Raw genomic sequence first — 15,642 nt, 5'->3', positions numbered from 1 at the left:
TATTTTATATTTTTTATGTAGAAAATTATACATTTATTTCTGTAATTATACACAGGTTTCTCGTTTACCAAAAACTAGATGCACGTGCAGCCATGGGGCAGAAGACGCTTGGTGGCCGTCCACAACGTTATAAACTTAACCTAAATAGTCGGCTGCTGTAAGCTATAATCGGAATTTTTTGTATACCCCTGTTGTCTCAATGATATACCATTTCATTTCAGGCTATATTTCAGAGTTTGTCGTTCATTTTCTTTGTTAATATAACATTGTATTTTGTCATTTTTGGTGAAGACATGCATTCCGTTAGGGATATTGAACATATTGAACATTCTCTAACCATCGTGATTTCGAATTGGTGCAGTTTTCAGTATAACAACTCATTTTATTCTTTTCAAGGAGAGCACTGCTCTATGCTGTTCTATGGTGCTTTCTGCCTCTTAGTTTATCCCCCCCCAACCCTACAGTCTATGCTAGCAGCAAGTAGAATGGAGATTTTTTTTTTTTAATTAAATATCGTAAGTTATATCGTTATCGCAGGACTCAATAATGTTATCGCATATCGCATGTTTTCCTAATATCGTGCAGCCCTAATGTCAGCCAGAGATACCTGCGAATACAACACCTCATTTTTGCTTTTTCATTTTTAACTAGGTGGGGCTATACATCAAATGAGTGGTTATGGGATGGGTTAACATGGCCCCTTAAGACATGTCAAAAAATGTGGTCCTCCTTGGGCCCTACAGTTCACGAGATATTCACAGAAAACTATGTCCACCCTACCCTACTTTCTGGGGGTCCAGTCCGGCAGGTAAAAACTAAAAACAATGGTTCTGTGTCATCCTTGTGGGGCTACATGCCCACCAAGTTTCGTGCCCCCACGGTCTTTCAGTGTCCCGGGAATCATTGACACAAAATTACTGAAGAAAAAAAAAATCTGGAAGAAAAAAAAACTCGACTAAACCTATATGCCGCTTCGCTGTGCGGCAGTCATAATAACGGCTTCAAACTCATGATACACTGACAGAGAATGAAGTCTTTGACATCAGTGAAGTCTGTCAATGCATGCCCAGAATGATATTGCACTGTGTAAAGCTGTTGGTAAGACCATTTTAGCTGGTTTTTAACTAGGTTGGTACTGTGTAACTGCTAAATGGGTTATATTGACACCAACGGGCATAGGCTATACATGGATGATACATGAGGCAACTTTTTGAGCAATGTTGAAGGGAACCACATTCCCTTAAGTTTTTAGGTTACATGTTTCTGTTCCTGATATGTACCTCAAGATATTACAACATTGGACACAATCTGACAAGTTTTTACATCAAAGGAAGAAGGTGAGAAGAGGAAGTGACAACATTAGACACAATCTAACAAGTTTTTACATCAAATGAAGAAGGTGAGAAGAGGAAGTGACACTGTCACTTTGGTCATGTATACTCCCCTCACTCCTATTTAAAAGAGTGATGTGGAGTGCTATTAACAACCCTGACTGCTATTAATAATCCTGACTATACTTCTGTCATTTTCATTTCCAAAAATGCTCTCAGAGCCAAACCTCACAACTCCAATTCCTGATGGTGATGGTGGTGGCTGTCCACCAGTCGGTGTTCAACTGAAAGGCGTGATCTTAACATTCTTCACCACTGATTTCATACTGGGGTTGTTTGGAAACACACTCGCCCTGTGGATCTTCTGCTTTAAACTGAAGGCTTGGAACCCCAACAACTTGTTCCTCTTCAACCTGGTCATTGCAGACTTCCTGGTTCTAGTGAGTCTGCCATTGAGTATCGACACCTTTCTTAGGGGCTATTGGATATTTGGAGATGGCTTGTGCCGGATCCATTTCTTCCTGATGTTTTCCAGTCGTTCGGCCAGCATTGCATTGATGACTCTGGTGGCCATTAACCGGTACTTTAAGGTGAGGAAACTATTATTATGTCATGTCCACACTGAGCTCTCAACATGTCAAACATATTTATCACAGGATACAGGATAAAACCAAACAACTGATCAGTGTTCTAGAAATGTTGAAGCAGTGATTTTCAACCAGGAGTAACTTACTGGTACTTTGACCCAAGAAGCTAGCTATGTTCAGTGTTTCCCCTAGAATTTCCAGCAGCGGTGCTGTTGATCGTAGGAAGCCCCCCCCAAAAAAAAAAAAAATAAAAAAAAAATGGACAGATTGAGTTACAAATTGATGACAGCCATCAACACAAGCATGATTATTGCAGTACTTGAACAGGATTATTCATGTTTTTCTTTCACCTTTTTCATTTACATTATTAGTATTAGCCACTGTACAACTGTACACTGTAGGCCACTGTACAAACTATTACTATTTAGAATATACAGTGCTGTGCATAAGTCAAGACATTTATATATAATGTATTTATTTACGATACATGATGCATTAAAAAATAAATTGATTTTTTAATTAAGGCATTAAGACAAAAGGCAAAATATGTTTTTTATTCCTCCCTTTCAGCATGGGTCTTAACTTTTGCACAGCACTGTATAAACTATATAGACTTCTCTTTTATGCCATTACACTGTATTGGTGCTGTGCAAGTCGAATTGAGTGCCTGTCACTTTAATGCCGTGACGGCCCATGAGGCTGGCTTGATTCTCACGGTTTTAAGCTAACTTAGTAGCGTTGTTGTGCATGGTGCATAAGAATATGTGGATGAAATGAATTATGTTTCCCATGTCATTTGGTAAAATAAATGGTCAAAATTCGAAGAAAATCTGTCTTGGATTATAGCAGATAAGTGTCTTGTATCATATCTATAATTTTGGTGAGCTCTACAGGAATTACAAACTATCTCAGATGTAATGCTTGCGTATCCTATTACTCAAATTCAATTAAACCCACCAATAGGCTAGCTAGACCTTAGTTTCACAGCCTAGGTATGTTAGCAACACAGGGCTTGAAAGCATTGCCTGTATCACAAACAAAAACTAAACAATGCGTGGATTTATCTGGGAATAGGGTACTGAAGGTAGGGGCGAGCTATCTCGCTGGCGTATTTAATTTGGTTCCTTGGTTAACATAATGTAGGCTACGTTTTTTTGCACAAAATTGCGTCTGCTAATAAACTTAAACATAAACACAAACAAGCGTGATCTCCTGTGGAATCCCTGACTGCGCCTTCAACGTTAGCCTACTATTATTTGTTGACATGAAACCTGAACGAACGCAGCTGTTCCTGAAGTTCACTTGCATCTATTTTTTTTTTTTAATTAGGCAACTTTTTGTGCAGTGACGCTTGAATTCCAGGAGCGGCGCTGCGCCGCTGATGAATACATTGTAGGGGAAACACTGATGTTAATTATAATTGAGAGACAAAATCGTTTGCTAAATAAATCTAATGATAAATGGTTGTAATTGCTTGCTAAATAGTTGCCATAGCAATCAATTATTGATACATAAGATAGTTAATTATATTATAACTACAGTATAATAACTGTAGTAATAATGACTTTTTTGTCAATCCAGAGAGTGTGTGTGACTTTTAAAAATGGCATGATTACAAATGTTCTCTGAATGTGAATAGGTGTCACCTTATGGGATATCCCCTTGGGCATGTGTCTTCCACTGAATCCTGCAATATAGAGCTTAAGGGCCCAGACAATCAGTAGATCATGCTAATTTATTTTTTACTAATTCTAAAACATAATCTGATTGAAGAAGAAGACAGGACTGTGACTTTATCAAACGTTTTCTCATCACAGTCCTCTTCCTCCAGGTGGTCCATCCTCACCACTACTTTAACCGCATGACCAAGCAGCAGGCTGCATTTGTTTTGCTGTTTGTCTGGCTCCTGGTGATCAGCACTAAGGTTCCCATGCTGACATTCAACCATATCAAGAACATCCGCAACAACACCCAGTGCTTATTCTTCCTTTCATACAAGGAGGACGGTTCCACAATCCTGGTGGGTACATACCATATCCTGGCAGTCCTCGAGTTCATCCTCCCACTGGCCATGCTGCTCTTCTGTTCCATCCAGATCTCCAGCTCCTTGAAGAAGCGACAGATGGGAAAACTGGCCAAGGTGCGCAAGGCGATGAGAGTGTGTGTCGTTATTGTCATGGTGTTCATGGTTTGCTTCCTGCCCACCACAGTGACGACCATCGGGGTGTTGGGCATCCACTTGTATCGCCCATGGGACTGTAACGCCTTCTACACCTTCACCCAGATCAACATTGTGTCCTTTGGGTTGAACTTCCTGAACTCTGCCCTGGACCCCATCATCTACGTCTTCTCCAGCACCATGTTTAGGAGGGCGCTGTTGGGTGCTCTGCCCCGTGCCCTGCGCTGCGGACAGGACACAGAGGAGAGCAACTCAGTCCACCATCCAGCAAGAGCTGAAGTCCATGAGAGCTGACAGCTGGAGTGAGTAGATTCACTGAAAGTCCAAATAAAGTCAACTCTGTTGAAGTCTTTATTCTAAGTAGGCTATTATTTTTTTCTTCAGTTTACTGACATTCTCCCTCTTCTCATTATACCCCTGCAGGGCCATACAGCCCGTGGGCTGGACCCAGTGTTCCAGTTGTGAGCATGTTGACTGGTGAGATTTGCTCATCGCTGATATTATCATTCTGTAAATGTGAGTCAGAGGAAACTTGAAACTTCAGAAAAATGGATCACAGAACTCGTGTCATTGTAGCAAAAAAATCCAGCATCAGACAAAAAAAGAAATATACAGCATATGTACGTAAAAACAATGATCCTGATTCATAACTCCTTGATATCTGGCACAGTGAATCCATTACAGATTTCAATAGGTGATCTAACCTTTATTTTCAGTCTAGCCTATTAATTGTGACATTACCTACTTTATTAGTTGTTAATATGGTTATACTGTTATTTTAGTGTTTTATAAATTGTTTGTATTTTCATTATATCTGTGAAGCAACCTTGGTTGCCATTCAAGGGCATTTTAAATCGGATGAATCATCATCATTTTATTGCCATTATCATTCTGTGATTGTGAGTCAGAGGAAACTTGAAAATGGATCACTGAACTCTTGTCACTGTAGCAAAAAAGTCCAACATCAGATAAGAAAAGACAATTTGGTCATGGTAATCCTGTGATTTCGAAACTTCCTCAATCATTTGTACATTTGTCCCCACAAAAGAACCACATTTCGAAATGCCTGTGCCATTCACAGTTTGTCCTGCTGTTTGTTGTCCTGTTTGTCCTGTCAAACTATTTTTACTATTGGTCAAAATGTAAACAACATGTAACAGTTTTGAAGTAGAATTTTCTGTATTTGTAATAGCAATGTGACAAAAAGTTTTAGACGTCATCTGTTATTCTTTTATATTGATTATACTGTGTTCATATTAAGTTGTTGAAAAATGGTTTATGATGACTAAAGAATTCAGCATCATACAGCAACATTTATTTCATTAAGTCTAGCTAAGTTTACTAATATCCTAATATTATTGTAAACACGTATTTATTAATAACAAATTATTGGTATTTCATCATTTAACTTTAGCTGCCTGATGGCAACTAATAAATACTAAAGGATAAGGTTTGAAGTTACCAGAAAGGGTTGACGTGGTTAGTAATCAAGGGTCTATGATGTTGTTAGCATGACCAAAGTTAGCAGCTAATATTACTGAAATGTAAAATCTTAGCTAAAACATCCTACTGAAACACCACCTGTCTATACGTTGTATATCACATTGCATTTTTCTGCTTTTTTTGCACTTCTGATTAGACGCAAACTGCATTTTGTTGTCTTTGTACTTGTACTCTGCACAATGACAATAAAGTTGAATCTAATCTAATCTAGCTAAATAAATATTTAGAGAAGGTTTAATTAAGGTTCATGATTTATTTAACAGTGTTGTCTGTATGTTTCATTTAATAAGTGAATGCTATTTACATGATTAATTTTTGCATTAATTTCATCACATGCATTTATATAATTTTAATACAATTTCTTGTTAGACATAAGAAATAAATATCCAGGTTCAAATTATTCAGGATTCTCCCCTTATTTGCTTGTTTTTAGTTTACATGTTTCTGTTCCTGATATGCGCCTCAGGATATTAAAACATTAGACACAGTCTGACACGTTTTGTACTACAATACTGCATTTGACCTTCGACTGATTTGTTTGCAAACACTGTGTTTTTGACATGATTGCTTGCCACAGAAAAAAGGAAGAAGGTGAGAAGAGAGGAAGTTGCAAATGTCCTAAATGTCTCTTACTGTGGTCATACCCCCTCATTCCTATTTATGTGGAGTGCTAACAATCCTGACTAATAATCCTGACTATACTTCTGTCATTTTCATTTCCAAAAATGCTCTCAGAGCCAAACCTCACAACTCCAATTCCTGGTGGTGGTGGTGGTGGTGGTGGTGGCAGTGGCTGTCCACCAGTCGGTATTCAACTGGAAGGCGTGATCTTACCGCCAGTCCTCACCATTGATGTCATACTGGGGTTGCTGGGAAACATACTCGCTCTGTGGATCTTCTGGTTTAAACTGAAGGCTTGGAACCCCAACAACTTGTTCCTCTTCAACCTGGTTATTGCGGATTTCCTGGCTCTGGTGAGTCTGCCACTGAGGATTGATGCCTTGCTCAGGGGCCACTGGGTGTTTGGAGATATCTTGTGCCGGATGAACCTCTTCCTGATGTTTTCCAATCGCTCAGCAAGCATCGCACTTATGACTGTGGTGGCCATTTACCGCTACTTTAAGGTGAGGAAAATAAAACTGACCATGTTATGTAAACATTTCCACGCCTACTGATGAATCTTAATCCTCTTAGATGCTGGGTAACGTCACTTCTGTTTACGTTCAAACAAAACAGAAAGCTAGCTCGCTACTTTCTCCCCCTCCCTCTTGGCAATTGAGACTCTCCTAAACGCGCATCTCAAACAGTTTGTTATGTTTTTATGGGCAAGGTTTGCCCAAGTTGTTTTGTGGCTGGTTTTGGAGCCTGGGTTGTCCACAGAGATCTCATTTTTTTAAAGTGTATTCAGGACACAGGCAACTAGCAGATGGTGAGGTGATGTTTGCTGTAAGTGACAAAGCTTAGAGCACCATAACATCTCAAATTGTACAGTGTACAGGATACCCTAATCATTCATCATTAATTCTCTTTGTTCCATGAGAATATAGAATTATGTCCCTTCTTCCTTCCATCAATCTCAATCAAGTGTATTTTATATTATTTATGTGTCATTTTATAAAAAGCCAGGTCAATAATCTTTGTACCCTGGTGGTATACAGCATCAATGGAAGTTTGAACAAAAGTTAACTTTTTTAATTTGATTAATAATTTTCAATTAATACGTTTTTTGATTTGTTTGTGCCCATTTGTGCAGGCAAAATAAACATTTGTGCACAAACTGTTTTAAACTGTATTAAACTTTAAACTTGTTTAGTGACCTGGGGTCACTCAGCACCCCATTAACACCCAAATGACTCCAAAATAGTTGGAATCGATGCAAAAACGATTCCAACTATTTTGGAGTCATTTGGCCGTTGATGGGGTGCTGGGCAAGGTCATGAAACAATTTAATGTTGAATTCTTTAAGATGGTTTGAGCGCATATGTTTACCTGCACAACGTGAACAAACGATTCAACCATTTTCGAGTCATTTGGATGTTAATGATGCGCTGAGTGACATCACTTGCCAAGCAAATAACACTTAACATAACAGACAATGGTGCACAAATGGATCTGAATGATTATGAATATTTTGTATTTCTTAAAAAACACAAATAATGTTTCTTTCACAAACTAAGATCAGATTTAAGGGTTAATAATGGCTGGAGTATATCTTCAAATAAATGCATGAGACAATCCATTGTCAGGTTTAAACTACAGTAAAACAAAAACATGTTCTTATGTTTCAGGTGTGCCACTCTCACCACCGCTTCAACCGCATGACCAAGCGGCAGGCTGCCTTCGTGTCGGTGTTCGTCTGGCTGTTGGTGATCAGCCCTCGGGTTCCCATGCTGGCTTACAGCCACATCAAGGGCAGCGGTGACAAGACCCAGTGTTTCTTCTTCACTTCTTACAAAGAGGCGTCCCGTGGCATCCTCATCTTGGTCGGCATGCACCGCATCCTGACAGTGCTGGAGTTCATCCTCCCATTGGCCATGCTGATGTTCTGTTCCATCCGAATCTCCAGATTCCTAAAGAAGCGAACAATGGGAAAACCTGGCAAGGTGCGCAAGGCGATGAGAGTGTGCGTCGTTATCGTCACGGTGTTCATGGTTTGCTTCCTGCCCACCACGGTGACGACTATCGGGGTGTGGGTCATCCGCTCGTATCGCCCATGGGACTGTAACGCCTTCTACACCTTCACCCAGATCACCATTGTGTCCTTTGGGTTGAACTTCCTGAACTCTGCCCTGGACCCCATCATCTACGTCTTCTCCAGCACCATGTTTAGAAGGGCGCTGTTGGGTGCTCTGCCCCGTGCCCTGCGCTGTGGACAGGACACAGAGGAGAGCACAGTGTCCTCAGCAAGAACTCAATCCACCACCCAGCAAGAGCTGAAGTCCATGAGAGCGGTCAGTGGGAGTGAGGCCATATCATAAGTCTCACCCTCAGGCTTCCAGTTCTTGGGACTAAGAAAAATATGAATGGGTGTCAAAGTGACAGAGATAAATAATTGTTTGGTCTCGTTTGAATTGCGGCATAAATTTCACTAGCCTGGTTAACACCAGGACATTGAAATTGAGAGTGGGTTTGGAAAGGCTTCATTGACTTATGACTTCCAGGGGCATAAGCAGTAGTGAAATTAAACTTAAATTGGTGCATTAAACTCTTACCTAATCTTTTCAGAAGTGCAGCAATCAAATATTTCTTGTAAACAAAGGTTTTACAGTTTTCTTCCAATTGCTAAAACACAATGTTGCAAAATTTTGTGGTTTTATCAAAATACTTAACACAATTCACAAAACCACACACCCAAACCTCATATACCCTGCTAAATTAATCTTTTCATAGTGCTTACTTCCTGATTGAAGTGGTAACAATTAACCATTGAGGTGTTTGGCCAGTTGGCACATATGTTGGTCAATTAGCTCATGTAGTGTCATTTTGAACGGCAGTGTTTTGAAATGGCAAACATGTGACTTTGTCATTGTTGTGTCTTTTGCATTGTTGTATCTTTTGCAGAGAACCGTGTTCACTGCATTTGAAAAGTGCCATTTTGAATTGCAAAATGTGGGTAAAGCAAAAAATGTGTGTAGAGTTTTGAAGACGAGGTTTTGCTCTCTGTGTGTCAGTTTAAATAATTGTGCTTTGCATGTCATTTCAGTGTGTTAGCAATTGGAAAAAAATCGGTAAATGGTTTTCAAATGTATTTTCAATTAAAATATAAAACCCCTAATTTTAAGTGTATGAAAATGAACTACAACTGTACAACTACAGTAGCAGCACAATGTATCAAAATAAAATACTGTAATTTTGAAAATACAAAAAAAATAGACTTCTCTTTGAAGGGAGCATGAAATCACTTTGTAAACCTTCCATATCTAATCTATTCCTTCATCACTGCACTTACTCCGTAGATAAAGTGGGCAGTGTTTGAGTGCAACAGCTTTTCACCGCCAATGAGAAATACCCTAAATCTGCAAACAGTCAACAGATTATGCTGACCTGCCTGTAACATCTCATAGCCTACCTACTGTATCAGAGATGTATTCAAGAAGTCACAACTGAACCTGTCAAGTGGTACAAACTAACCACCAAATCTGAGAGCCACAGAATGCGGGCTTAAAGGGACACCAGGCAACGTTTTCGTGTTAACTCATCTTCGTAAGTCGGTATATGGCTAAATGACTCATTACAGGGCGAATGAAGACTCTCGTCCACCCCTACTGCCTGTAGGAAGAATATCCCGCTTGCAAGTTCGGTGTATCCTACCCAGGACCTTCAGTCTCAGAAAGTCTGACATCGGTAGAAGCACTTCCCAGTTGTATTTGTCCTTTTGCCCTTCTACATACACCTGTTCCTCAAACACACCCCTCCTACAGTCTCCAACTTCACAAACTAAACTGGGGAAATCTGCCTTTTCATTCTTTGCACTACATGCTTGGAATGAACTATATAATTTAGTATAATTTGTATTTTAGTATTCTTTATCTTCTGCTGTCCTTATTGCTTAGTTGTGTTTTTATATTATATATACTTTTAATTATTTTTTTTCTGCTGTTAGTGAATGTGTGTGTGATGTCTGTATGCTACTGAGACCTTGAATTTCCCCTTAGGGATCAATAAAGTATCTATCATACACTCAACGTGGACTCCTTACCCTCCTTAAATGTTTTTAAAAGTATTTTAAAGCTGGCTTACACTGAACAGTGTCACTGTTTCTAGTGTTCTCTCTTATTCTAATGTATATTAGCTCTCCATAGTCTTTGTTGTCTCTGACTCTGTCCTCTGTGTTAGTGTGCTATTGATGTCTTTGCTCTGTACCAATGTCCCATGTTGCATTTTCTTTGTCTTTTTTAATTTAAATAATTGCTGCCATCTTGACCAGGGGCCTCATGTACAAAGGCTTGCGTGGATTTCATACTAAAACATTGCTTACTTGCAAACCTGAAAAGTACAAAACCTGAAATACAAAAAAATCCTTATGTATAAAACTGTGCATACGCAGCATTCCACGCAGCTTTTCTTTGTACATCCCAAGTAATGCACGAGCATTACACTACACTCCACATGCACGAGCATTACACTCCACCCTCCTCCCTCAATCACACACATTGTAATATGCTAACTAGAAGGCCGCTCGAGAACGCAGACCTCCGCGAAGACAAAATGGCCTCTCGCACTAATAATAACAATTAAAACTCATTTGTGGATCCATCCATACTGGACCTGCTCCAAAGTTTAATAATTTAAATCAAATTAATAACAAGTTTTTTTCCAGCGAATGCGAGGTAGAAGTGCTCATATCTGACGAAATGACAAGAATCGTATGTCTTTATCATCTGTAATTAATAACAAACAAAAAAAACAGGCTAGTGGCAGAGCGTGGCAGTGGCTACTAGAGTCAGAGACGTGGCAGATTCATTGGTCAGTCTGCAAGTAGGTGACAGGGTTCGCAGAACTGGGTTTGAGACATTTGTACTATTATAACACAACTGCATTAATTTAAAAATCATTAAATCAATCGTGTCCAAGTACCACGCATCGCGCACTCAAAGTGGAATAAACAAAGTTGATCCAGCCACATCGCCACAACATTAGGCCTACAATTTCTGGATCATATCCCTATATTTGCACACAAGTGCGACAACAATAATGTGAATGCTTAGGCTACTCGAGGAAAGTCAAGTAGGCCATCCTATGCAGTCAATCACACTAAGGTAAATAGCTTATATTCGCGCTTATTAGTCAGGCTATAGCTGGATGATCCGGCAAATGTTAAGGCATATGCAAATGCGTGAAGCCGACCCCATTTATCACAGGTTTTGTGGAAAGCTCTTCAGTCAGTCATCAACACTCGTGTAACCAAATATCGCGCTGTGGATTTTCCGTTTAACCAACAAAACTAGATGCGCGCGCAGCCGTGAGGCAGAATATGCTTGGTGGCCGTCCACAACGTTATAAACTTAACCTAAATAGTCGAATGCTGTAAGTGTGGCAGAGCTGAGGAGTTATTGATTCTAGACGACTACGCCATCTAGGGGATTGCGCCCCAAGAAGTTTAGTTTTAAAGGGTGGTTACTCTCAACCAATGACACAGGGTCGCATACATCAAGAGACTGAAGACGTGATTTACAAAAAAATACAAAGTCTTTTTATTAAGAGATTGACAAAGTACTAACAGAGTGATCACTCCTTAAAACACAAGCAAATACGAGCAGTTATAATATGTTATAAGATGTGTGGACCATGGGGGCGCAGGGCCCGGAGAGACTACTCAGCTGGATAGTGTGGGAAGAAACAGGGCTGTAGCTTACCACGGCAGGGGTAGACTGAAGAGGAGGGGGACGGGTCCAAAACCACACGTGAACACAGCAAGATCAAAATACAAAAGAAAAGAAAGCAAAACCCTGGAGGAAAGGGCTCCACCACCGACCCACTGCTCGAGGTCAAACAGCTCCTGTCTTCCACACACACCAAGGGAGAGAGAAAGAGAAGGGCAACAATGTTTAGTGAGGGCAGGGAGGTCAAAATGGCTAGTTGGACATAGCATACAATAATGTGTAGGACACTTAGCTTTTATGCACACAGAGCCCTGGGCCTTCCACTTAGTACTAGGCGGGAGGTCCCTGCATACTGCCCCAATGGTCCACTGCAAGACACAACCACAAGATTCCAAGGCCCACGCACACACACACACATGCACCCTAAACCGCAGACGAACACACACAAGCATGCACCTCAACCACAGACACACACACTCACAAGCACATGCACCCCAACCACAAACACACGCGCACACACACAAGCACATGCACCCCAACCACAAACACACGCACGCACACACGCACACACACACACACACACACACACACACACGCACATACAGTCAACTCTCCTATTTAGGAGTGTGAAATGACAAAAAGAAAATAAAACAAAAAACACACAGCATGAAGACAATGGACACAAAAGTAGCCTAAACCATATAGCAACAGGCGGTGGTGATAGAGGCGAGTACAGTCTAGCCCAGTGTCATTTGGACACGTTAGAACATGCAGTAATAACACAGAGTACACAGTACTGTACGGCAAGCGGCTTCCCAGGTGGCACGGCCAGGGGGGAAGCTACCTGACTGGACAGCATAGGTTAGCCTACGGTAGAATTTACGTGGAAACAAAGCAGCAGCGGCGAGGCCTATGTGCAGCCACAATCTGGAGCACCGCACAGGCTTCAGCTAAACTTCACTGTCTGAAATCACAGAGGAGAATTAATACAAGCCAAATACCTCTAAATGCAGAAACTGAAATTAAGAGTAGGCTACATACCTGGAAGCACAGCTAATCCAAGAACATGACAGGAAGGGCTACCGAACAGTGCTAAAACCAGACAACAGGCAAACAAAGCAGATTAAACCCCCCGGAGATAATCAACGAGGTATAAAAAGCGTCCGACATAAATTAGGAAAATCGGAATACCTTAATAGCACGATTCCAGTGAATAAACGCTCCAGGCTGGACGTGCAAACAGTCCACTGCCAAGCGAAGATGCGCTCTAAAGCAAGGAAGCATAAACTAATGATGCGGTCGCACAAAAGCATGAACAGGGGTCACGACCGCATCAAACCCTGTGTGAATTTCAGAGAAAGCTTACTTTGTAGTAGAACGATGCAAGAGACCCAAGCAGTAAACCTAGCTCCAGCAAGGCCAAACCAAACTGCCCGCAAGCCACCCAAACACGGAAGCAAGCTCCTCCAGCGACAATGGGAGAACGGAAGACGCACTGTCAGCTGATACCTAGCCGTATAAATATACTCAATGTAGGGGCCGCCCCCTTCATTAACGTACCCACCTCCAATCTGGCAGCTGCCAGAGGGAAACAGGGAAAGCACAAGCTACTCTGCTACATAAGCTACAATCGGATTTTATTGTATACCCCTGTTGTCTCAATGATAATAACATATAATTTCAGACTATATTTCAAAGTTTGCCGTTCATTTGCATTATTAATATAACATCGTATTTTGTCATTTTTGGCGAAGACATGCATTCCGTTAGGGATATTGTACATTAGTGCTGTCAGTTAAACGCGTTATTAACGGCGTTAACGTAAACCAATTTTACCGGCGTCAATTTTTTTAACTCGAGATTAACGTTCTTTTTGGTGTAACAAACTTTGTAGTTTTTTCACATGCTGTTGCAACAACTAGTAACGTTAGAACAACTACAAAACCACACCGGATCTAGCTAGACCGGAAACAATATGCACTGACGAATTGAATGGAACGTTGTATGTGCTGCACGTACACGCCCCCTTTTAGGTGAAAGATGACTGATATAAAGGAAATCTATGCTGCTGCATCAAAGTGGGGAGCGAAAAGGGCTTATAGTTAATTTACTACATCTTGAAACAAACATGAATAAAAGGCACAAAATAAGGTTGGTGTAAGAGTTATCTGTGTGTTTATGGGATTAATGTGACCATGTTCCTATGTTTTGCTCTTTCCAGTTTTCTAACAGGAGTGTTATGAATGTATTGATAGGCACAGTCAAACTGCCCGTGGCTGACTATAATTAAGTTCAGCAAGCTTAACTTTATATGTCATAACATCAACTAAACATAAGTCACACATTCATTCTATCACTTGTAATATGAACGTAGCCCGTTTCCTACAACTAGGTGAGATAATTGGCTATGTTATACTGAAGTTCCACAGTTAGCTAGCTAGCAAGCTAAACCGTTTTGCATGGGATATTATTGTAAGTGTAGCTACATGCTAAATTTGTACAATACATGGGGACGAATTAGGTTGGTAATGTACATCATTTCGACATGAGTAAGTACCATAAACATAATTCTTCATAACTGCCGTGTTAGTAAAATGATTGAATGTCCTGTGAATTAATAACTATTGTAACAATCTTGCAAAGTTGTCTTAGAAAGGTCTTTATTGGTTACGCACCAAAACACACAAACACATAATGTTGGGCCAGACCTGGCCCTTATGCTCCAGCACTAAACATCTATGTGAGGCTGTATCTACAACACACACTAGTTAGACCTGGTTATGAACACTGTAATCAACTATAAACATAAACACGACCAGTCAGGGCCTTTAACATTGGTAACTTGCATGGTTAACATTAACATTCAACATAACACATCACCGAACAGCATCATGGGAGCACAGTCATCAACAGCTAGGCTCAGATCATTACACCAGTGTTTCTCAAACTTTTTCAGACCAAGGACCACTTAACCAGTAAAAAAAACCTCACGGACCACCTAGCTAATAGACACAATAGGCCTACCACTGAACCACCTTGCTTATTGTCTTTTCACTTTTGCTTATTGTGTCAGAGGATTCATATGATTTAAATTGGCATATCTTTTACATAGGCAGTGTTGCAGAACTGTTTAGATTTACATGGGTTCAATATTGCTAACAACTCATCTATACTATTTTTACCACGCCTGCTCGCCGGACCTTGGGATATCTTTGGACGTGGTCCCCGGACCACACTTTGAGAAACACTGTTGACTTAGTCCATGTCCCCTTGGTCTTACCCTCACGAGTCCAGGCCTGGCTGGGACGCTGACAGCTGGCGTTGACCGTCCTTGGCGATTGACTTCGGTGAAGGCTGCACGGTGACCGTGTTAGAGCCACAGCCCATTGTCACCAAGTTCCACAGAGTCAGGGTGTCAAAGTCTCCATGACCTCAGCTGAGGCCAGGGTCAATACGGGCCAGTCGATCACGGTGGAGAGCCACAACTCTCCGACGCTTAATCAGTCTCACACGACAGACCACATCAGACAGCTTTCTAAGACATTGCACGGTCCGACCCACTGGCTAGTGAGTTTCGGGAAATGCCTTTTCTTTCTATCCGGCAGTACACCCAAACTTTATCGCTGGTTGAACTCCTGGCCGCTGACAATAGCCGTGATCGTAAGCTCGCTTTTGACGTATTCCAGCTTCACTCATAGCCTGCCTGGCCAACCTGTGGT

General features: G+C 40.9%; 1 protein-coding gene and 1 long non-coding RNA gene across 2 annotated transcripts; one reads left to right on the top strand and one right to left on the bottom strand.

The window, feature by feature from the left end:
- Positions 1-921: 921 nt before the first annotated feature.
- Positions 922-8,821, top strand: LOC125294441. The gene is given in 6 exon segments (XM_048243193.1): positions 922-1,921; positions 3,750-4,345; positions 4,347-4,399; positions 4,521-4,574; positions 6,336-6,724; positions 7,889-8,821. Coding segments are annotated over 6 exon segments (2,163 nt in total). The 5' UTR covers positions 922-1,540; the 3' UTR covers positions 8,579-8,821.
- A 3,639-nt stretch (positions 8,822-12,460) lies between these two features.
- On the bottom strand, positions 12,461-13,395 carry LOC125294443. Its single transcript, XR_007193526.1, has 4 exons — positions 13,290-13,395; positions 13,115-13,190; positions 12,965-13,015; positions 12,461-12,887 (listed from the first exon to the last, which is right to left on the bottom strand). It is a non-coding gene; the product is annotated as an uncharacterized LOC125294443 (long non-coding RNA).
- Positions 13,396-15,642: the final 2,247 nt, after the last annotated feature.

The sequence above is a fragment of the Alosa alosa genome, chromosome 5, assembly GCF_017589495.1.
Source record: "Alosa alosa isolate M-15738 ecotype Scorff River chromosome 5, AALO_Geno_1.1, whole genome shotgun sequence".
Lineage (NCBI taxonomy): Eukaryota > Metazoa > Chordata > Actinopteri > Clupeiformes > Clupeidae > Alosa > Alosa alosa.
This window is presented reverse-complemented; position numbering and strand designations above follow the sequence as displayed.